General features: G+C 44.5%; 1 protein-coding gene across 2 annotated transcripts in view; it reads left to right on the top strand.

Moving 5' to 3' along the window:
* sema3aa (sema domain, immunoglobulin domain (Ig), short basic domain, secreted, (semaphorin) 3Aa) overlaps positions 1–22,987 on the top strand; it is a 74,069-nt gene that overhangs the window by 30,553 nt on the left and 20,529 nt on the right. The window contains exon 1 of one of the 2 annotated variants that reach the window (XM_084345750.1): positions 9,041–9,776. The exons of the other annotated variant lie outside the window; for it this stretch is intronic. Coding sequence (XP_084201876.1) covers positions 9,671–9,776 — 106 coding nt within the window. The 5' untranslated portion in view covers positions 9,041–9,670. Of the gene's footprint in view, positions 1–9,040; positions 9,777–22,987 lie in introns of those variants that run through there. 2 annotated transcript variants of the gene reach the window in all.

The following is a 22,987-nucleotide window of genomic DNA, read 5'->3' as shown; positions in this document are numbered from 1 at the left end:
TTACTTATTACTCCCTGGAAGCTGTGATTTATCGTACTTTTTACTTCACTTTTTAGTTATGTACCACAAATTGGCAATCTTCTCCCCTTCCCAAAAACGAGGACAACTCCACTACCTCTCCTCTCTTTGCCTGTGAGTGATTGCAGATAAAAATGAAATGTAATAGTGCAGAAATCCAATATTACGCTGATCCAAGAACTGAAGGAGTGGAAATACTTCCAAGATGAGAAAAGAAGTCAAGTATCTGTAACTTATCCTCGAAAGATATGTGAAAGGAAGCGGCGAATGATAATTTGGAGGATGTGGTGTCATGTCTTGCCAAATTAATCTGTAGATATCTTAAAAGATGCATTATGTTAGTTTTTTTCCTTTCCTTCATTGTTTTATAAAGGTTCTCATGCATATAAAGGTCTTGAAACCACGCCAACGGGAGCTCCTCTCTCCCAAGAAAAACACTTAAACGCCTCGTCAGTAGTCCCGCCTTTAATTCCGTGACTTTGTGATGTCACCATGTCACACATTTGTACAATAGATGCCTGTCTTCACGGTCGAAGTGAAGCTCACTGGAAGCTGAAAAACAGGACAGAGCCAACCGGAGTCGCAGTGTGGGGTGCCGGCTCAGACATGTGTGAGCTGACCAATCAGAGCAGACTGGGTATTCAGGGGGAGGGGCCTTAAAGAGACAGGAGCTAAAACAGAACGTACGGGGATACAGCACAGCCCTAAAAGACAACATGATTAATGGTAATTGCATAGAATAAACAAAAAGCACTCGTGACGGAGGCAGAAAGTGGCAGCTGGATCCCCGCAGCTAACTTTTCTGCACATAATCTATTAAACCGGTCAGAAACGCGTTAAAGAAAATGCGTTGAGATGGTTAAAGATTGGGATGTGGGATTTAAATCTCAAAAAAAAATGAAACAAAACAAAATAAATGAAATAGTTCCCAGTTGACCGGCGACTCATTGGAAACATTTGTCTGTCTGTCCGTCTCTCTACCTCTCCTTATTTAACGCGCATATTCTTGGAAGCGAATGTGAGCCATATTAAATGTGACTCCTCTGCCGAGCGGTAATGCGAGCGCCGGCGGTTAGTTTTATATGTTTCACAAGTGTGTAAATATTTAATAGAAGAGCGGGATGGAGTGCTGTGTCACTGTTCCTGCGCTGTCAGCCATACAGGCGTAGAGAGAGAGAGAGAGAGAGCAATACTGAGAGAATTTCTTCCTGACAGGAGAAATTTATGGAGCAGCCAGAGGATTCACAGACAAGTCTTATTCTCAACCGTATTTCGTCGCAGTCGGATTCTCGGATCCTGTGACACAGACATGGATATACAAGCTGTTTACGGTGCAGGAGATGTCAGTTGGTATAGATGTTGATACCTAACTTGATATGTATGAAACATGATGGTGACTAACAGCATTCCAAACTTGAGATGTGTGTTTGGGGGGTCTGTTTGGTATTTTTGTGACTGCATACTGTAGTCTGGTGCCAGTTCAGATGCATTTTTTGGTCTAATAGCATTTCCCCATTCATATTTTTTGAAACTCTGCGGGTCCTGCACACTTTCAATCCCATTTCAGACACTCAGCTTTGAAATCTTAATCAGTTGACGAGCTCTCAAACAAATCATGAAAGCTGTTTTAACAAATACTGACTTCTCCGGTGGAAATCTTCGTGGTAAGTGGTATTCATGGCCATTGTTGGTTTTGTTTGGTTGACACATTGCTGAAAAGTTTGAAAACCTTTTTTGAAAATGCTCTGTAGACGGTGTGTTGCTGGTCTAGGGGTTAAAAAATGACATGTAATGGTCCGCAGCTCAAGTCTGGCCATGTCCTTGTACTCCTTTACTATATGCTGCCCAATAAAGGCATAAAAGGATCCCCCAAATGTATTTAAAGAAAATAAACTTGTCTTCAGAGCGGATTCCTGAAACAATTTGTCGATTAATCGATCATCAGAAAATTATTATACAACTATTTCCATAGGGTTGCCCTGGCAGCTAAATGATGAAGGGGCATACCACGTACTGGTACTGCAAGGTCCCTGGTTTGACATTAGCCTTTACTTACTACTTTTTTGATAATTGATTCCTTCTTTAAGTCCTTTTTTCCTTAACATGTCTCACACGCATCCTTTCAGATTAAGTGTAAATCGATAATAAAAAGCAGAATCCAAATTATGGTTTTAGGAAGTGTCCTGAGCCTTTGTAGTAATATCTTTTATACAGTGATGTGTCTCACAAAGTGTTGAACCTCGTCTCACCTGCTACTAACGAACCTGTTTACCTGTGGAACGTTCCAAACAGGTGTTTTTGGAGCGCTCCACCACTTTTCTACTCTTTTGTCGCCCCTGTCCCGACTTGTTAAGCGTCAATTTCAGAAGCATATATTCACACATTTTCCAATTTTTTGGAAATCAGGTGGTAAATAGGAAAATAGTCTTTAGTTGTAAATAGGCCTTTATTTTGCGTTTTAGTTTCCCAGTCATCTAATACTGGTGATACTCTGCGATGTTGGTCATGTTTTATTTTGAGTTACTGTTGTCAGGAGGCTGCACGCGTATAAAAACTTTATAGCTTGATGGTCATTAATGCCAGCTGTTATCCAAGATTAACAGTATGCCCTCAGTTGATCTGAAAGATAAGAACAACTTCAGAAATAGAACCTGATTACCTGTAATCTAAGTAAAAGATAACAAGTTGGAGGCAGACAGAACTGTGTTTTTGTCTGAAAACCACGTAGACATCAACATAAAACCACATTTGTTAGAGTTAAAGGCTTCATCCATCCACAGTCATTAACTGGTGGGGGCAGTAATGCAGGATTTCAGCGGCTGGAGAAGCAGAGAGAGAAGAAATATATTTGTTGCAGTTTCAGCGTGGGCGATTCTGAGAAAACATCGAGAAAAAGTGAAACTAAAGTGGCATTTTCCACCCTCATCTATCAACAAGGTAATGCTTTTAGTCTCAGCATTACTCCTCCACCTAAACAACTCCTTGCCACTCAATTAGGTTACACTTTAATTTCAGCGACCTGGCAGAGAAGTTAATGTTCTCTGAGAGATCTCTCAGAGGCCTTATTGGATGGGAGGCAGGGGCAAGGGAAAGCAGATTTCTTCAAGGCCTATAAGCTCCTTGATTTGACCTTATAGAGGGAATAATGAGCCTCTCCGCTGTTGTCTCAGCCCAACCCCGGACTTAAGTCCTCCCCCAACAAACCTCCATTCACAAACGGTGTGTTTTGCATTTACATATACATACGATTTAAAGGAATCCTTCAGGTCCTGGATTAGTCCGCGCCCCCCTCACTTCAAGACTTCTATTGGTCCTTTCCGCATCAGTGGTGCCGCATGATGAGCCTCCTTTGGACTCGAACGAGAAAAAAAGTCTTTCATCCCGGAGTTGGAAGTCGCTCAGTCATTCATTTGTAACGTTGTGCTTGTTGTTCAGCTGCTCTGATCTAAACAGCCGCTCGGTTCACAGGTAGTGTATATTATTATAATGGACTTCAGAAGGAGAGATTACACCTCTGCTCTGGACATGGTTACGTTCTCCTCAACAAGTGCACGCCAGCTGATGTCAGACAAAACAACTCCTCCGTCCTGCTCCCCCACGCGGACGTCAGCAGCGAGTCACAGCAGGAAATGATCAGATTTTATGAATCAGCGTTACGTTTCAGTCAAACTTCCCCGCTTCCTGTAAACGGTTCCTGCTCTGCCTTGTACCACCGTCATCCTCGGAGCAGAGCGGACACATCTGTGTGAGGCAAAGCTCCACGGGAGACTTCCGTCACCAGAAGATGGATGGAAATGTATCAGCAATGAATAAATACACCCAACAACTTCCCTCCGTCCCTCCCTCATCGCAACAGATGTTACAGCTCTGTCGTGATTTCTCTCCCATGGTGCAATGTGGTTCCACTTTTGTTTATTTATCCTCTCATTCCCGTACTTGTCTTGAGTGGATGCGGAAACTGGATGTGCGCGCACGGAGCTGCTCGTATGCATGTGTAGGTGGAAGGCCTCGCTAAAAGAGATTACCCAAGCCTCCGTCATGCACACGATGGGGTTGCGTGACCCCATTGTAAACCTGGAGGCCGACCTCTGACCTTTTGAGAAGCGATGAAATGGAGGGAAACCTCCCATTTCCCTCCGCCGGGGTTTGAAAGCTCCTCTGGTGCAGAGGCAGCATTGTTAATGAGCTCTAGAATGGATTTTTAATGCAGCCGCCACTTTTGTTTGAAGAGCCAGGAGGAGGGCGAAAAAGAGCACGCAAGAGCAGAAACAGGTGTCGGCACTTGACTGGACGAATAATTTTATATTTTTTTTTGTCAAAGTGTGCGTCTGTAATCGCAAAACTGCCAGACTTTCTTTCTATCACACTCCAGATGTCTTCTCTGTTAAAATTATCTCTTTGTCTAGATTTCGGAAACATTAGAAAGTCCGAGTTGACGTTTTCACATGCTAACGGAGACGCACTTTCAGGCTTCATATACCGTGATATATAGCTCATTGTGCAGCTCTCGCAGACACGGACAGGTTTACAGAGTTACAGTAATGATTGCCTACGCAGATGTTTTTTTTCTTTTTGTTCCTTTCCCACGCCTACACGTTCAGGTAAATGTTTAATTGTGACATACCGCTTGCACAACCGGTGATGTATACGGCGATCTTGCTTTTTTTCCCCAGCCAACTGTGTGATGAAAAAGTCCAGAGGTGTGCAGTTATCTCCTTAACTCTCATGCCCCCTCTTTGCCTCCCTTTTGCAATAAACGTCCTCGGTTTAACCCAGCCGTGTGCTGATGTTTTACAGTTTCACTTTCCACACTTGGCATCTGTTATTGCATCTTTTATGGTGTCATATGATCGTCGATACATCCCCCTCCCAACGTGGCCCATGGCCTCCAAAAAACACATTCTAGTCTCTTTGCTTTAACCTGTCAGATAAGCAGCTTTGGGGTCTTGGAAAGAAGTTCAGCTCCGGACAAACGGAAACGCTACGCGCTACTGTTCTTCCTCTGTCCCTCCACCCATCTTTCCTGACTGTCTCCCACCTTTTCCTCATCCTGGACATGTCACTTGCTGAGTAAGAGGTTGCCGTGTGACCTCCCTGGGAACAGGAAGTGAATAGGAAGAGAAACTCCTGCGGCATAAAGGAAGAGATGGCTGTTCCTACCTTGAACTTCATATGTCTTTTATCGAAACAGCAATTAGTTACTCTGTGCTGGCGGCGGCAATGGCCTCGGGAACAGTAGGGTCAGTTCGACTATGAGCAGTTTGTAGGTGTGTGCTCAAGAGAGGAAAGGTCGAAGTTCAGGGTGGTACATTTCCGATGTTCTCTGTAAAACAGACATCTGGCGTCACGTTACGATAATCATTTTGTCAAACACACACACACACACATACAGGACATTAACAGAGCTTCCCATACCTCCGGATGAAGATACACCATCATATCAGTAACAGCACTTTGACACTAGCCACACACACGGACCTGTTTGACGCCTATCTCCTATCCGCCGTGTCCTCATAAGCAGGGTGTCCCGTGTCCTCTTCTATTTTTACCGGCAGGCGCTGAAAGCCTCTGGAAGCTCCTTGTCAATGGGCATCTCATTCCGCCGCCAACGACGTGTCACCATTTATTAAGTCGTCATTACTCAGGGCCGCTCCGCCTGCCGCGGTTGCTGGGGGGTGTCGCAAATAGATGGGCGAGGATAGGTCGGACTGTTGCTGCACTCCCTAAAGGGCAAGCCATGAAGGCGTGTTCGAGCACATCTCGATCCGCCGGCGAAGATCAATGCAGGTAGCCGGGCTGCCATTAGTTTGCCTGATGCAGATAAAGGGGAGGGAGGTGGCTGACCGGGGCAGAGGGAAGAGGCAGAGGTCGATGGAGAGACGCCGAGTGTGAGGAGAGGGTACTTTTACGTGTCTGTCCACACATCTTTTTGTTTGGGGTAAACAGCTAAAAAGGCCGTTTAGACTAAAGGGGTGATGAGATACGAGGACGTGGGCGCCACGGTTGTGGAAGTGAATGCACAATGGAAAACATGTAGGCACACAACACGAATCATTCAGAGCAATTTAAACAAAGGGAAGCGGTGAAAAGGTGCAATTTTTACATTCATTGACTCTTAAAGGGGAATTCTGCTAATTTTACATATCAGTCTCTTTTAAAGGGCGACAGAAAAAGTTGTATAAAGCTGTTTGTGGCTCCAGAGCAACATACTGTAGCACACTGAAATATCTGACCGACGTCTTGGTGATGGAGCATTGTGGGTAATGTATGCATCCAGTTTTGACAGTAATTCAGAATGTGTGGAAGGAGAACCCATATCTCTGGTTCTCCTGCATCAATTTGAATCATTTTTGTCTGACAATGCAAAAGGAGAGCGTCAACATTACGTAAATAATGATTTGTTTTGTTTATTTCGTTTTCATAGCCACCGTTTCCATGGTTATGACATCATTGTCCCCGCTATGTTAATTGCTTAGATCTGGGAACTTGGTGATGTGGCTAGAACTTCAGACAAAGCAGGAAATATGAGTAATACAATGATCGGACTGATTGTAAACAAGTCAACTGGTTAGCCAGATCAACTAAATCACTGTTTTTTTTGGAGGTCAACCTGAAAGAAAATGGAAACTAGGTGCCCACAACTATGGAAAATAGATTGTAGGTCAAAGTTGAAACAGGGAAAACGGTCTCCACACTGTGAGGCACATTTACATTGTACATTTTGGATAACTGCAATAGATAAAAATGCCTTAATTTCTCTTCCAGATAACTTTAAGCTAAACTGGAAGTTCAACAGTAGTTTCTTTCCTCCTTTGACCTTTTAGCAATGACACTGATTTTCCAGATCACTGCAAGTAATGTCATTTTTGTACCCATAGAAACGATGGCCGAAACTACAAAAACAGATCTTATCTGTAATAAACTGGGTGTTGTTCCTTTAAGGAGACAGACGGCCCGCATGCTTTGGCAAACGTTTCTTGTACCTTTTCCAGGAACTTTTGGGGAAACCAGCAAGTTTTGCAAATGTGTACACACACAACAAACACATCCGACATGCTTCACAATGCAGCAGCAAGAGTTTCGCTATACAAAGAACTGGTGGGAGTGTTGGAGTATGAGGGTTACCCCTATATCACAAGCACACGCTCACTGCACTCACTATAGCAGCCCAACTCTGGGGTTGTTTTCTTTTAGTGTCTTGAGGTGTGTGAGTCGACACATCAGCACTCCTGTTTATCAAAGCTTTTATCACCTCACCACTGCTCCGTCACCCCGTCAGAGGAAGCAGGAGGTGGCCACTCACACACAAACACCTGCAGGGGGTTCAGAGGTGGGAGAGGGGGGGGGGTGGTGTTGTTGACCTGATGTGAATGACTTAACCAGATACAGGATCCGTCTCAGACTATACAGGTCGAACCCCAGCATGTGTTTCCCTGAATCGGCTGGTTTCATCTGGACAAGTCGAAAAAGGCTGAAAAACTCTGACTGTGGGAAAAAGTTTGACTTTTGATTTATTACAGTGTTCCTCATAACTCTCTGAAAAACATGTCCTCAAATGTGGGAAAGTAATACTGAAGCTCTTTTAACAGGTTATCTTATTTATAATTGTCTTTGTTGAAGGTGTTAGTGAGAGTGTACAGGACATGGCTGTTATAGAAATTAGACACCGATGTTCCTTCTTGCCTGGCAGTGATTTATTTCTCTTTACCCAAGACTACAACTGTTTTCCTTCATCCAGTCTGCCTTTGAATAACTCCCAAACCCACTTCAACCCCTAAAGTTTCAACCTAAACATCCGGAAAAAGCCATGAAGATGATCCACAATGCATTTAAAATTTAAAGAAATTGCCTTTTTTATACTCACGAGAGATCAGTGAAGGGGGACCCTTTAAATTGACATCGTATAAAATCAAAACAAGGAAAAGAAAAGGAAAAAAACAGGAACAATGAGCTATGTTGACAAAAAAAAGCCTTTAAAAACTATTAGATTACATTAGATTTGATAGAAAATTAAAATAATTGAAATGTAAAATAGCGTAATGCAGCATAAGAAGGGACCATCTGTTGGTTACACTACATTACAGTTTGGGGGAAGAAGAGAAAGATCTTGATTGACTGATTTGTTATGCCCAAACAAACTAAATAAATAAACACTCTTTGTTTTCATGACTGATTAAACTGAATAAACAAACTGACCTTTAAAAGACAACACAATTTCATGCTGTTTTACTTTGTTTATAAGTGGCGGACCCTGCCACCTTTCTAGCTTCAAACAGTGTTCTGGGACCTTATTTTCCTTGAAGAACAGCTTGTTTATTCAGTTATGTAAAAAACTGCTTTATTACCTCATTAATATTGTAAATATTACAATTCTGAGTTTGAATTTCTTCTCCAAAACTACATAGTGCCCCTTTAAAAAGCTGTAACACGTGAATTTTTCCTGTCAAAATCCTGAAGACACAATGTAATAACACACAGACAGTATAATGTCTCTAATGCCTCTGATTTACTTTTTCCATCAAGGGAAGGAGCTGTCTCTTCAACAAAATCTAGCAAATAAGTCTCGACATTTAAGCCAACGTGGACAAAAAGTCCTTAAAGCAATAAAACTAATTAAAAGTTAAAACAGAAGTTTAACATCTACAGCTCTACAGAGGACCTGATCGGCTCAAAAGCTCCAGAAAAGCTTCGAAATGGGTCTTGTGTTGAGATTAATTTGCTAATAAAGAGTCCAATTCAATCTATACGTTTGGCATTTTTTTCCACTGAGTAAGAAAAAATAGAAAAAGGCTTTTTAAAGCAAGAGTTTTGGTGTCAGCGATAAGAAATAACGGAAATAATGACGAACATAAAAAAGGAAATAAGTGCGGAAGAGACATCTCTATAAAAACCTCACCATCCACTACACTTCCCATCCACTATACTGGTTTCATCGTTGCTCTCGTGTCATCCCGCCCCCCTCTCTCTTTCTCTCTCACCAGCACTCCCCTTCTCTCTCTCTCTCTCTCTCTCTCTCTCTCAGCTGCTCTCCCTCCCCTCCCCTCTCCTCCCGTGGATGGTGTAGCTCTCTCTCTCCGTCTCTCTCTCCCTCGCAGTCTGGTGGAGCGGCACACAAGGATTAGAGGGTTGCTGTGAGTGTCTGCTCAAAGAGAAGAAGCCAGGAGACAGAAAGAGATAAAGAAAAAAAAGAAGAAGAAGAAGAAGAAGAAGCAGCAGATCTCTAGGAAAGGATAGCCTTACTACTGTGGATCTGATTTACCTTCACACAGGCTCTGCCTTTCATCTCATTCAAGCTGAAGCCTTTGCTGAGCCTTCACCTGGGGGGAGAACAGATACAGCCAAGGGACTACACAGCCTGGACCTCCACACGGGGAGCCATGTGAGCGGCACCCCTTCCTCCACCCACTTCACACTACAGAAGTCCCCCCCAACAGGCTGCACTCTGAGCCGGGGAGCACAACCAGGATTTTGTACCCCCCCTCCCCACCCTCTCTCTCCCTGGAACCACTCTCAGGGCTCGCGTGGAGGGACGCTCCAGGGCTTCGGCGGACACCCCCCACCCCACCCCAGCAGGAGACACTCATCTCTGGGCACTGGTCAGGGGTCGTGAGTGCCCCCTGGTCTGGAGGCCAGCCAGCAGCACTCCAGCACCATGGATTACCTGTTTGGGATTGTAGTGCTGCTGTGCGGGGCGGTGCAGCCGGGAAGAGGTGTTGAGCCCAAGCACAACGTACCCAGGCTAAAGCTGTCATACAAGGGTAAGCCCACTTGTCCATTCTCCATTCTGACTACTCCAGGGTAGAGCGCGGTCGGGCGCCGGTTGCTTTTAACGTAGACTTTTCGCTCGTCTACTGTTTTTCTTGCCTGTGGGTGCTCTTTCATGCTTTTTCTTTTCATCCATTCTTTCTCTTCTATTTCTGTGAATCTATTTTCTGCCTGTGTGTCTCTCCCATTCACTCTTTCTCCCCTCTTGGTCAGTACACAGCATCTAACTCCCTTGCTTAACCTTCTCCCCCATTAACTCACTCCTCTCCTCTGCTCTCCTCTCGCTCGGCCCTGGCTGTCTCGCAGAATTCACTATTCTTACAAATAGTCAGATTGGTTCCACATGCTGAGGAAGGGGCTTAAATGTATATATTGGCCCCTGTGCCGATTTTCCCCTCGCGCTGTCCCCTTTCTGCTAGTACTGTACAGCCCTGTTAAGTGCTGCGAACAGGCACCAGAGCCTCTGTTTTGATGGCTTCTGTCCCAAAAAACTTTCGGTCATGACACAGAGCCTTTTCTTTAAGACTTCTCGTTACTCTATCCCGAATGGATCCAACAGTTGTAGAGTTTTGTTTAAATGGAAAAAACTATACACGGCGGTGGTTTTAGCGTGTGCATTAAATAATGCATCCACAGCGGAGGGAGTTTCGTGTTGCTTTTTATAACGTGCACGTGTAAGTTTTTGACGTATACAGCAAACATGTTATTCCCTCTGCTTCTGTGTTATTTTGAGGGGAGACTGCGGAGCGCCGGTTCTTCCTCCCCTCCCTCCTCCTCCTCCTCCTCCTCCCTCTCTCTCTCCCTGTCTCGTCTCCTCTCTCACACCCTACATTAAATCAGGCTCTTTGTAATAGCAGACTTTTCATCTCAGCTAGAAATAACTGGCAGCATTTTTGGCATATTTTGGGATGTTTTTTTTTTTTTTTTTCCTTTTTTTTAATGTCAGTGAGGGAGGCCATTGTGGTTCTTTGTCCTAAAACATGACCGAAAGTATATGGCTGGGAGTGTGGTCTCCCGATTCCTTATTTTAGTCCCGTTTCTCTCGTAAAAAATACGAAGAAGGTTGATTTGCCGTCGTATCGCAGCCGAAAACATGAGGTTGATAGTCCCCCTGGTGTGTTCGACTGTCACCCAAAGCTTCGGTCACTCGGATAATTTCGATCTTTGTCGGGGAGGGGGGGAATTTTCAAGCCTCGGAGGGGGCGAATGCGATGTTTGTCACTCTATTTCATTTTCTATCTTTAGCCGAGACGTTTGGTGTAACTTATGTTTAGAGGCCTGCTATATGACATGCTCTATTCTTTAGATGGAGCGTAACTTGTAATTTTGGGAGAGTATATTTTCCTTTATCACCCTGTCAACTTCCAAGTCTGTATGGCGATTGTCTGTGATCTAAATCTGGAGTGAAAATGTGACTTTTTGTGTTTTAATACGCTTTTTCAGTGAGTCCTGGCGGCACTGTAATTTTGCGTATCGTGATTTAAAGGTGCACTGTGTAGTTCTGGGGAATCGGAAGAGAAAGATCGACATTGACTGATTTGTTATGTCTAAACAAACTAAATAAACAAACACTTTGTTTTCACGAGTGAATAAACAAACTGACCTTAAAGGACAACTACTTTGTTTATATGTGGCGGACCCTGCCACCTTTCTAGCTTCAAACAGTGTTCTGGGGACCTTATTTTCCTCTGAGAACAACTTGTTTATTCACTTATGGAAAAATAAATATTTCTGAGTTTGTGTTATTACCTCATTAATATTAAAAATTCTTACATAGTGCCCCTTTAAGATTTTAAAGGGTGATGACACACATTTACCTCATGAACAACAACAAAAAAAAAAAATCTGGAAAGTATCATAGTTGAACTTACCTGCTCCAGGTCACACATCCCCTGGGCACCATCATGTCAGTTCGCACAAAACTGGAGCCTCAAAGCATGATGGGAAAATGTCATCCCTCCTTTACAAAGCCATCTGTTTAAAGAATGTGAATATAGTTCCCTGCTGCCCCCCCTCCCCCCCTTGTGATCCTCTTCACCGCTCAGGCTGACAAGTGAACATGTTGCTGACAACAATACGAGACAAGAGATATGTCATCGAGCATCAAAGTGCGTATTGACTGACTGTGCGAGTGATGGACACGCGATGGAGCGAGCGGGTCTTGTAGCCCGTCGTGATGGATGCACTCTGGTGGATGTACAGCTATTTCTTTGCTAAAAAGTGCATCAAAGCCTGGTTGTTTATGTGTATGTGCGCGTGTGAATGTTCTTGCCACGTCTTGGTGTGAGGACTCAACACCCTCTCTTGTTATTTCCTCCCCTTAGACTGTAAGTGGTGGCTCGGCGTGCGACTTTGTGCGTCTCTTAGCGAGGCAAGAATGTGTCGGGTCTGGCGTGCACTCATATAATTAGACACCTGGTTTTGTATGCATAAGCTCACAAATCGGTATCTCTTTTTGTGCTGTCGAATCACTGTTTCTATAATTACGTGTGATTGCAAACTGCTGCTGTGTGTGTGTGTGTGTGTGTGTGTGTGTGTGTGCATGTGCTGCTGTCTTTGTATGTCCCTGCTCGCCTGTGTCTCGGACCCACAGGTGTTTGATGGCTCTCTTGATGCCTCTCAGGAGGACCATTCTTGGTTAACACCCACACTGTGGCGGCTCGAGGGGGGGAAGAGAGGGATGGAGGCATGTTGGGGGCGACGGTGGAGGGGAGGAGATTTGCGTTTAATGAAGGAAAAGCTGGCAGACACACAGTAGACGACGCAGAAGGAAGGGAGGCTGATCGTTCAGTGAAGTGTCAGTCATCCCCCTCTCCCTCCGCGAAGCCGGCATAGTAATTAAGTCAAATAAACGACAAGGAGGAATCCTCCTGGGAAGGACAGTCAAACAACAGTGGGTCCTCGAGTGGGACGATCTAGAGCAAAAGACAGACTGGGGGCCCCGGGAGGAGGACGGTCGCAAGAACAAGGAGGGCCTGTGATCCGGCGAAGTCGGATAAACAGCAAGCATGCAAGGAGGGTCCCGTGAAATCATTCTCAAATGAGCGCTGATGACTTGCCTCCGGGGACGGATAGTTAGAGGAGAAAAAAAAGAAAAGTGAGTGATGTTCCTCTGCCCGGAAGAGGGAAGACGAGCGACTGCAGAGCGAAGCAGTTTGAGAGGCAGAACGAGTGAGAAACGGAGGCAGGTAGATAAAATGACCTCTCATGGGACGGCTGGCGAAGCAAGTGCGGAGTAAATGATTTCCCAGCGGGGTCAGTTAGACATTCAGCTAAAAGGATGTGGCTTGATGGGGGACAGAGCTATGATCACAGGAGTTAATGATTTTCTCTTCTCCTTGAGACTAGAATAGCTCTCACTTTCCTCGCCGGGACCGGTAACTTAAGGAGAGGGAGACGAAAGGTGAAACTCAAGTCCAAGTTAAAATAATCTTGCTTAGCGAAGGTATCACTTCATCAAAGCTGGATTTTGTTCAAACAGCCGATCGAGATCAGCGTTGCTTTGTAATATTTAAAGGTTACAAATGTGACTCTTCCTCTCCTTTCCTCTTCAAAGTGAGTCACCATCACCCAGAATTTCTAAAGAAATGTGACATATTGAAATCATCGTCTCAGAGCTTTAATGTTGCACAAGTGAGACCACGCTCTGCTGCAATACAGCGACGGTTTGAATCGCCAGGATAAAAAACAATGACACGCTCCCACGGATCAATGCATATCTGCACACGATCACATTCCTCAACACAATCCAGCTACAGCACTCTGCACTGTGAGTGTTCATCAGGAGGAACACTGACCCCTAAAGGGCAATCGATGCACATACCGCACAGTTAAACAGAAACACAGCACAGGGGCGTGCGACTGCAAAAACTTGACCCTATTGTGATCCCTAAAAAGGAGCCAGCGAGCCGCACTCTCAAACTTAAAAGGTCTCGTTAAACAACCTGATAATTACCCTCGGCGGTGGGTAATTATGGAGCCTACTGTATGACCTCTTAATGCCGTCGCGGCCGCCCCACGCTGGCTGGCTGGCTGGCTGGCTGGCTGGCTGGATGGCTGGCTGGATGGATGGTTGGGTGGAACTGCGGAGGAAAGACGGAGCGAGACTGAGAAAGAGACAGGGAATCTGGAATTGGCTTACAAGCCTTCGAAATAGACACTTGGTGTGGAACCGCACTCAACGCAGTCTGGACTCAGCCCCATAATAAGCCCCGTGTTGTGTGAGTGTGTCCCTGCGTGCGTTTGTGTGTGTGCGTGTGGGCGTGCCTGCCTATGAAAATACATACTTGTTTGTATGTTTGTGGGTGTTTGCATGTGTGTTGGTTTATCAGGGTATCTTTGTCTGTGAATGAGCCTCTCTCTCGCTCTCTCTTTCTTCTGGCTTCCCTGTTTTCTCTCTCGTTGTATCCGTCCATTCTGTGGGCTGAGGCTGACAGAGCGGATGCAGATAATTATAAGGTGTTCTCCCAACGCGCCAACTTTGGAGATGTCTGCCTCCATCTCCCCGCTCTCCCTCTCTTTCTTTCTCATCGTTCTTCTCGTCCTACCTCCTCCTCCCTCTCCTGCGGCTCAGTCGCATCTCAAGGAACCACAACACCGCAGACCCTAAGTACAATCTTCAAGAAGGCTCCGTGTGTGCGCCCTGTGTGTGTGTGTGTTTGTCGTTTTTTTCTTCTTCTTCTTCTCCTTGGTCTACTTTTCCTGTCTCTTTGATTGCAGCTCAGTTGATACATATCTTTTGGCTACCCTTCTTTTTTCGACTACCCTCATCTTTGTTCCCACACAGTCACATTCCAGCAGTGTGAGCCCAATGTTACGCAGCGGTTTTGCCCCCACGCTTCATGCCAATATATGACATTTCCTCACACTGACTCACATACCTGACCGCAGTGTTTTGTGAGCTCCCATCACTAAATGTCCGCACGATGAAGGCTGGCATAGTGAAGTGTGTGTAAGAGTGTATTTATGTCGCCCCGCGGATAATTGTGCCGTGACTCAAACTCACATGCAAAACAAAAAGCCATTCATCAAGTCCCAAAAAAAAAAAGATCTGTCACTTGTTGTCGTTGCAGTTTTACACTCGCTTACTAATACAGGAAGTGGGTGATTTCGTTCATCGTCATGTCACCATTCATACTGTGTCAGAAAATATCTTATTGTCGGTAGTTTAAGCTAATAAGGGAATGAGTGTAGAGCCGCAGTGGTTAATCGATTAGTTGTCAGCTGAGGGCTGCAGGGTGAGACTGTTTCACACCCAAAAATCTGTTAAGTGCTACAGTTAATTTTCATTGGTCGCACCGGTGCACCTGATACTTAGCAGGTCGGATTAAAAAAAAAATGTAGCCTATAACAAACACAAGCAGGGTGTGTAGACAGTTGCCTTTGAATAAATGTATCCCTGTTTACAATAGTTGACATAATATCTCAAGAAATGTAATTAAAATGTATTATTGGGTGCACCTGAGCTATGTACTGGTGCACCTGAATGAAAAAGTAAGGTGCACCAGTTCAACCAGTATAAAGTTAATCTGGAGCGCTGCAAGTATTGATAAACAATTAATGGATTTGAGTAGTTCTTTCAGAATAAAAGCAACAATTCTATTATGATTATTTGGCTGATTTGACTGATTTAATGAATAACTTGGAGGTTTTCTCAGGAGGGTAGGGTTGTTTGGTGATTGTTTTTGTAATGGGAGAAATTGAAGCTGCAACAATTTATCGATTATTTGTCTACTGTTACTTCAGTCGCCAACTCAGGGCTCAAGGGTTCGACTTTTTTGGTTGCACATGCACCCGAAAATCTGTGGCATTGGTTGCACCGGTGCACCTGATATTCAGCAGTGTAGCCACTACAAATATTTTTAACAAACAACAGTTGTCTTTCAATCGTATGCATAATTTCTTAGGAAATTAAATTAAAATGTCTTATTTGGTGCACCTAAATAAAAAACATTAGGTGCACCAGTGCAACCAGTGTACCTGCAACTATATTGATAATAATGTTTTAAGAAAAAAAGCAATTTTATCTTTCTTTTAATAACACTATTGCCCATTATAAGAATGTAAAATCATAATTATTTGGCTGATTTAACCAGGGAAATAAACATTTTTGCTTACGATTAATCGACTAATTGTCAACTTTTAGATTATTCGCAGACCATTTTGACAACTATTTAAGACAAAAAGCAACAATGCCCTGGTTCCAGCTTCTTAAATGTGAGTACTTTCTGGTTCCTTTACTCCTCTATGACAGTAATCCTCTGCATATCTTTGAGTTGTGACATTTGCTGAATTCATTTTGGCATTTGAGAAACACCAATCGACATTTTCCACATTTTTTAAGTTAAAAGACCAAACAACTAATCGATTAATTAAGAAAATAGTCAGTAGATTAATCAACAATGAAAATAACTGTTAGTCGCAGCCTGCTGCAGAGTGTGTTATCTTCCCCCGTGTGGCAAAACCGGCAGCGAGTTTTATTACGTTTCGATTGCTCGTGTCCTCTGTTTCCTTTCCGAGTTGGTTTATGTTTTGGAATGTCATGCATTTCCCCACCGTCCATAAATGTTCTCCAGTTACGCCGCTATTTACTTTAGAAAATTTTATTTACACTAAAACGATTACCAAAAACAATCTGGATGTGCGCTCGTAGGCCAAAACAGGAGGTAGAGTGAGCGCAGCGTGTGTTTGCCCAAAGATTAACGTGTGTGCACACAGCAATCGTGTATGTTCAGTGGACATTTTTTTTTTTTTTTTGTCTGTGTGTACACAAGCGCTGTATGGACGTGCACGCAGGAAAAATATCCCGTGTCTTTGCATCTGTGTTTGGGACGTAGGCTTGGGTTACAGCGTGGCGCAGATTGCTGAACCGCGGGTATGAATGGGTCCCGCCACCTGCTAAGTCTTGTCAGTCAGACGGAGAAAGGGTGCACCGTTCAATCCGAAACAGAGTCGTGTTACAAATGAGGGGGACATCTCCGCGGAAAGACGGACTGAACGACTGATGGACAACAGACGGACGCACAAAAACGGAGACAGGGGAGTGGCGGACAAACAGAAATGTGGAACGAAGATTGATGCCGCTAAGAATGTGCAGGGATTTATAATTATAGAGTCATTTCAATCACAACTCTTCCCCCTCTTAATGTTTCGGTGTCAAAATTTAAGGTCAGCTTGAAATACCAGTCCCTTAAAACCTCTATAATTTAAGATTTAATTTGCTGTGGAGTCATTTTTTCACTCCTTCTCTTGGACTTGTTATTTCTCTCTCCCTGTCATAAATGTCAGCAGCAGCCTGAGATATAATGAGGAAAGGTTTTGCAAACACTTTTGCTCAAATGTCGTATTTTACTTTGGCACACTGGGATACGGCGTACATAAATCATGTCGTTACAAGATTTGGGATGTTGTTTCTGATCACTTTCTCGTGCAAATGCAAAACGCAGACGCTTTATTCATTTATGACGCGAGGCCTCGTTTTGTCACAGTGGCTCCTCTCGTAATGGTGTGCAAGGGCTGAAATTGTGCGTCTGTGTCTCCGTGGCATCATTGTGTTCGCTGTCACAGTTTGCCTGGGACACGCTCGGATCTGTAGCCCTGCCTCATTAATTTCTAATAAAATGGCAGAGCTGACATTCGGCTACACGGTACGGCTGACAGGCTGCACTAACAGGCAGTGGCTCCAGACATGACCACGCTAACCACAGCCTGGTTCCTCTCAAAGTCCATCCATCAAACCGCCTGGCGATAGCACCGTCTCTGCACGGCTCTGCAGAGGAGTGATACTGTGATTTGTGTGTGTGTGCTTGGATACACACGGCCCGCTTTGCCTATTTGTACATATTCAAACAAGTTCCTGTCTGCAGCTGTATTTGCATACAAAAGTGAGCGTGCGTCTGTGTGTGTTTTCCTTAAGAGTAATGCGAACCAGAGAGGCTGAGCAGCCTGGTTACACCGTGAGCATTCAGTGGTGTGTGAGTGGGCTCTCTGCGGTGGGCACGGCCAGGCCTCGAGCCGTCTGTGGTCGCGGCGCTGGTGGAAAACCGCTCTCTGCGGTCCAGCCGTCCAAACGACAGGAGGAGACGCACGCTAATGAAACGGTTCCACATTCAACCCGCTTTTGTTGCGCACGCTTTTATTCCCTCTGCCGCCGCGCTCATGTTTCTGCCTTAGTTTTTTTGCTTTCATTATCCTTGATTTTCTTTTTGTCTCGACTTTATCGTTCATTATGCTGCTTTTCTCCGCTGTCAACTCTCCCGGCTCTCTCGCATTCAGTATCCTTCCTCACTCTCTGTCTTCCTCTCCCCCTCGAGGGAGAGCAGGAATGTCGTGCGGTGACGAGGGAGTCTAGCATTTGGGTTGGGAGAGATGAAATTCAACACATACTTAGGCTACTCTTATAGATTCTGTGCGGTTCGGGGATGCGGTCACCTTTTCCTTGTTAGTCCCTCTGATACATATCCTCTGGTTGAACGTGCTCACATTCACAGGACAGAATGTGGTATTAAAACGTCCCATAAGACACAGTACTTGACCGTGAATTACAGCTATGAGTCACTTTGGGTGAAAAAATAGAAAATTCAGTTCCTATTTCGACTGAAACTGCGCTGGCATCGGAGACAACACTTTTTTTTGTAAACTGATGGCTCGAGCAGCAAACTTCTCACATAATTAGAGAGGTTGTGGTGAATAATCAATCAGCAACACACACACACACACACACACACGTCCTCCTCCTGTTCTTTTGGATTGAAACACACACGGGAGCGCTTCTTAATCGCGGGGTTCACGCGCGAGGTTGCACATTTCCTGTCGGAGCCGTCACTCAGCCGCACCTGAGTGGAAAAAAAATCCGACGGGGCCCCAGGTTGTGCTGTACAAGACGGTCGCCATGGAAACCAACCCACACCTGCTACTGTGCTTAGAAAGAGAAAGAGCGAGAAAGGGAGGGGAGGTGAACTTTTGAGGCATGTGTGGATATCCTTGAGCTTAGGATAATATTTGAACACTTTGTTAAGCAAAGCTCTCTGCAAATTTTCGCGGGGCGGACGGCTGTCTCGTCTTTTTTTTTTCTTTCTTTCTTTCTTTTTTTTCCCCCCTCCGACACCTGTGTTTTGTGGCCGAGAGAAAACGCACACCGCGCCACACACGGAGAAAAAAGAAAGGAGGCAGGCAGGGCTGGGAAAGACAGAGAGAGACTGACATGCCAAACCAAACCGCTGGAGATATTACAGTACTGTGTGCCTTTGGTTTTTCTGAAGCTAGCCCTTGTATTTAAAAGACAAACATGTGTAATTCTCCGCGCCAGTGCCTTTTGAGCTGCTATTTTCCTTCTTCCTCCCCCGGCCTCTGAATGTTGTCGCTCTTTAAGACTTACAAACCACGAAAACACACCTCCAGTCCAAGTCGTGCACCTTCTGCCAGCAGCGGGAGAAAGGGAGAGCTGTGTCAACAACAGGAAATTAACAAGTAAAATGTGTCATTCAAACACTGGTTTTTACATATCGAAAACCTCTCTCCCCTCGCTGAGCCTTCGCTGTATACATGAACGCGAGAAACACTTCACAAGTGTTGCATTAGTTTAATGGAATATTACCCATCTGTTGAATCTCAGTCAAGTGTTTTCCTCTGTCGGGCTTTTATGTTGCGTGTCACTCAAACACACACACACACTCCTCGCTCGCTCACACAGCGGCGGCGTACACACATCCAGATAAACATAATTTAATGCCCCGTCGCCTTTTTCTTTCATGCCGTTTCATTATTCCGCTATTGCGTGGCATGTAGGCGTCTAAAGCGCCTGCCTGTTTGGAGAATGGGGGAGTGAAGAGTACTCCACAGACAATTGCACTTGAATTTTGAATGTAGCTCTTTTTTTTTTTTTTTTCTCCTGTTTTTTTTTTTCTCCCTGGGGCTTTTTAAGACAAGAGGCAGGTTATTTTCCATAATGGAGTATGGCAGAGGGACAAATGATAATTTATTTGAATGAATTGCTTGTTTTCTCCCGTTTCGAGGGGCGTCCTTGAATATACAGTGCGTTTTATCACAGAGCGAATATGAAAAATGAAGACATATAACCTCATAGTTAATGCACATATAGAATATAAATGAATGCATGTGGGATGAGCATATGATAAAACTGAAAACGTCCATCTTTCAATCACATGATTAAAGGTGCACTGTGTAGTTTTGGGGAAGAACTTTTAAAGATCTTCCTCGGCTTATTTGTTTATGCCTAAACAAACTAAATAAACAAAGTCTTTGTTTTCATGACTGAAAAAAACTCAATAAACAAACTGACCTTAAAGGACAACACAATTTCATGCTGTTGCTTTGTTTATATTTGGCGGACCCTGCCACCTTTCTAGCTTCAAACAGTGTTCTATGGACCCTATTTTCCTCTGAGAACAGCTTGTTTATTCAGTTATGGTTAAAGTAAATATTTATGAGTTTGTATTATTACCTCATTGATATTGTAAATATTAAACTTCTGAGTTTGAATCTCCAAAAAACTACATAATGCCCCTTTAACAAAGCTAACAAAACTACAAATGGAGCCAAGGCAATGATTTCACTATATCTTTGAATACACACAAGTTAGTCTACATATTTGCATCTGTGTGTGCGCGCGTGTGTGTGTGTTTGCGTGCACCACTGTACCCACATGTGTGTCCTTTAATGTGCAAAAGACAGAACGTGTGAGTGAAAAAGAGCAGACAGAGGATGTAACAAGAGAAAGTGGGATGGAAGTGGGCAGAGACTGAACAGAGTGTGTGTGTATGTGTGTGTGTAGACGTGTGTGTGAAGTGAGTGAGTGTATCGCATTTTTACACACGAGTGTGTGTGTTTAAATGTGTCCGTGTGTCCAGCGGCGAGTGTAAGCAGACTGTGTGCGGTGAGGAGGCTCGTGGCCTGTGTGCGCACACACGTACATGAGAGGAGGTGTGTTTTAATGTCTGTGTGTGTGTGTGTGTGTGTGTGTGTGTGTGTGTGTGTGTGTCTGTGAGTGTGTGTGTGTGTGTGTGTGTGTGTGTGTGTGATTTGGGGGGTCCTGGGCCTGGGAGTGTGTTCGAGGTAGAAGCTGCTGAGTGTGCTCACTGTTCCACTAGTTCATGCTGCATAAGCAGAAATGCTGATTGGGTTACAACTTAGTCTGGGAAGAAGTGTGTGTGCGAGTGCGTGTGTGTTTGTGTGTGTGTGTGTGAGTTCAGGGAGAAGTGATGCGGTGTAAACATTTAGGTCAATATGAATATAATATGCATGTCAGTTTAGAGGTTGTGTGTACTTGTTTGCATTTTAAAAGCAGAGCGCAGTGAATTTGTGTCCGACCTGCTTCGCCTGGTTATTATATTTTGTATGAGCTGTGTCGTGTCGAGCGCTCCGTATCTGCCCTCGCTCTCATTTCCAAACGAGCGCGTCTGTGTTTAGGTTGGAGGTCCTTAGGTGCTCACGCCCAGTTCCTCCGATTCTCCAAACACACACACACAGCAGATCCCAGTTCAGATATAAAAAAATAAAGCCTCCCTGTGCGTATTTGTGCGCCCGCAGGCCACCGTGTCTTTGTCAGGGATCGCCACGTGTTGAAATAAGCGCGTGTGTTTTTCCTTCTCTGGCCCATCTGGGGTAAACCTTTCGTGACGGACCTCTGTGGCTGCCATTTTGGCCCACATTCCCTCCCGGCTCTCGGGTTCAGCTCCAGCCGCTCACTTTCAGACGACACAGGTCGTCGCAAATGGAGCCGAGACGACAGTGAAGAGGAGTTGAGATCTGTCAGACAGAGGATATCGTTGTTTTTCCTTGTATCTCTGTCCTTTTTTTCTTTTTTTCTAATCTTTCCGAGCCCTAAACTGTTTATTTTTCCATTTCATTCCCATTTTTATGAATACCTTGGCTCTCTGCCACGTCCCATTTCTTTTTCCGTTGCTTCATCGTTGAAACATAAGACGACCTCCTCTGGCGTTCTGTCGACTGGAAATTACATTTCCTTACTTCCCTCCTCTGAGGCATATCTGATTGGTAAACTGAGAATATGGGGCTATCTGATTGGCCGCACATGATAACCAAATGGCTCCGACCACACTTCTTAACTTCAATATTCAATTCTTGCCATCGTAGTTTTGACTATTGTAATATAAATGCGATGCAAATGCCAGGATGGAAGAAAGATACCTACACACACACACACACTCACTGAAACCCACACACATACGCTCAACCCATCTGTGGTACACTACAAATTCACACACATCCACAGACCTCCATTCATGCCCACACCCACCCACTCCATTTCCTCAGCCTACAAACTTAGCCTCGAGATCCGCCTGACGCAGATGAGCTGCAACCGTCTTTATTAGGTGACGACCACTCCCTCTCACGGTCCTCATCCACCCCGCTGGTACTCGATACACAGACACGGTCGACACGCCACTTCCTCCATCTCCCCTTCCATCAATCCCCTCTTTTATGTAGACACAGATGTCCAAGATCTTACACAGTGTGAGTGGGCGCAGATGGCTCCTATAGCAGCCCGTCAATCAGAGCTCTGTGGGGAGAGCAGGGAGATCACAATCCACCGGACTGTGTGCATGTGTGTGTGTGTGTGTGTGTACACATATATATACAGTATATACATGTTTGTGTGCATATGTGCGCCTCGTGCTGGTTTTCTATATTGCGTGCCTGCGTGTGTCCATGCTATACGGTGACAGTGATGATGATGGACGACGTCGGACTGTTTGAGGACCGTACCTGTGATGCAAATGTAGAGCACATGCTGCATACGCACTGGATCAATCAGAGGCAGATGCTTGAAGGGGTTAATTCAATTTCTGTTCATTTAATTATAAGCTAAATGTTACTGTTATTATCATAATATTATAAAGAAAGCTACACAAATTGCTTGACAAATAGCCCATTAATTGTAGGAGCTGCAATTCAATTTGCTAAACGGTTGTTTTTGATCTTAATTATAATTAAACATCTACATTTTTTGACAGGCATTTGGTCAAGTGAGGCTCTCCATTATAGAAAAATGTTGTAATTAAAGATGATGTGAGAGGAAAGAAAAGTAGCGTGAAGTGTTAGGATTGGAAAAAATGAATATGAAGATATTTAACTTAGTACAAGGAACTTTAAACTGGTTATGAAACAGTCGCAGTTAAATACAACCGTTCTATGTGACCTACATGAGCGAATGAGACACAGG

This window comes from Pagrus pagrus (genome assembly GCF_965226575.1).
Source record: "Pagrus pagrus genome assembly, chromosome: 23".
NCBI lineage: Eukaryota > Metazoa > Chordata > Actinopteri > Spariformes > Sparidae > Pagrus > Pagrus pagrus.
The sequence above is the reverse complement of the archived record's forward strand: the minus strand, read 5'-3'. Positions and strand labels throughout refer to the sequence as shown.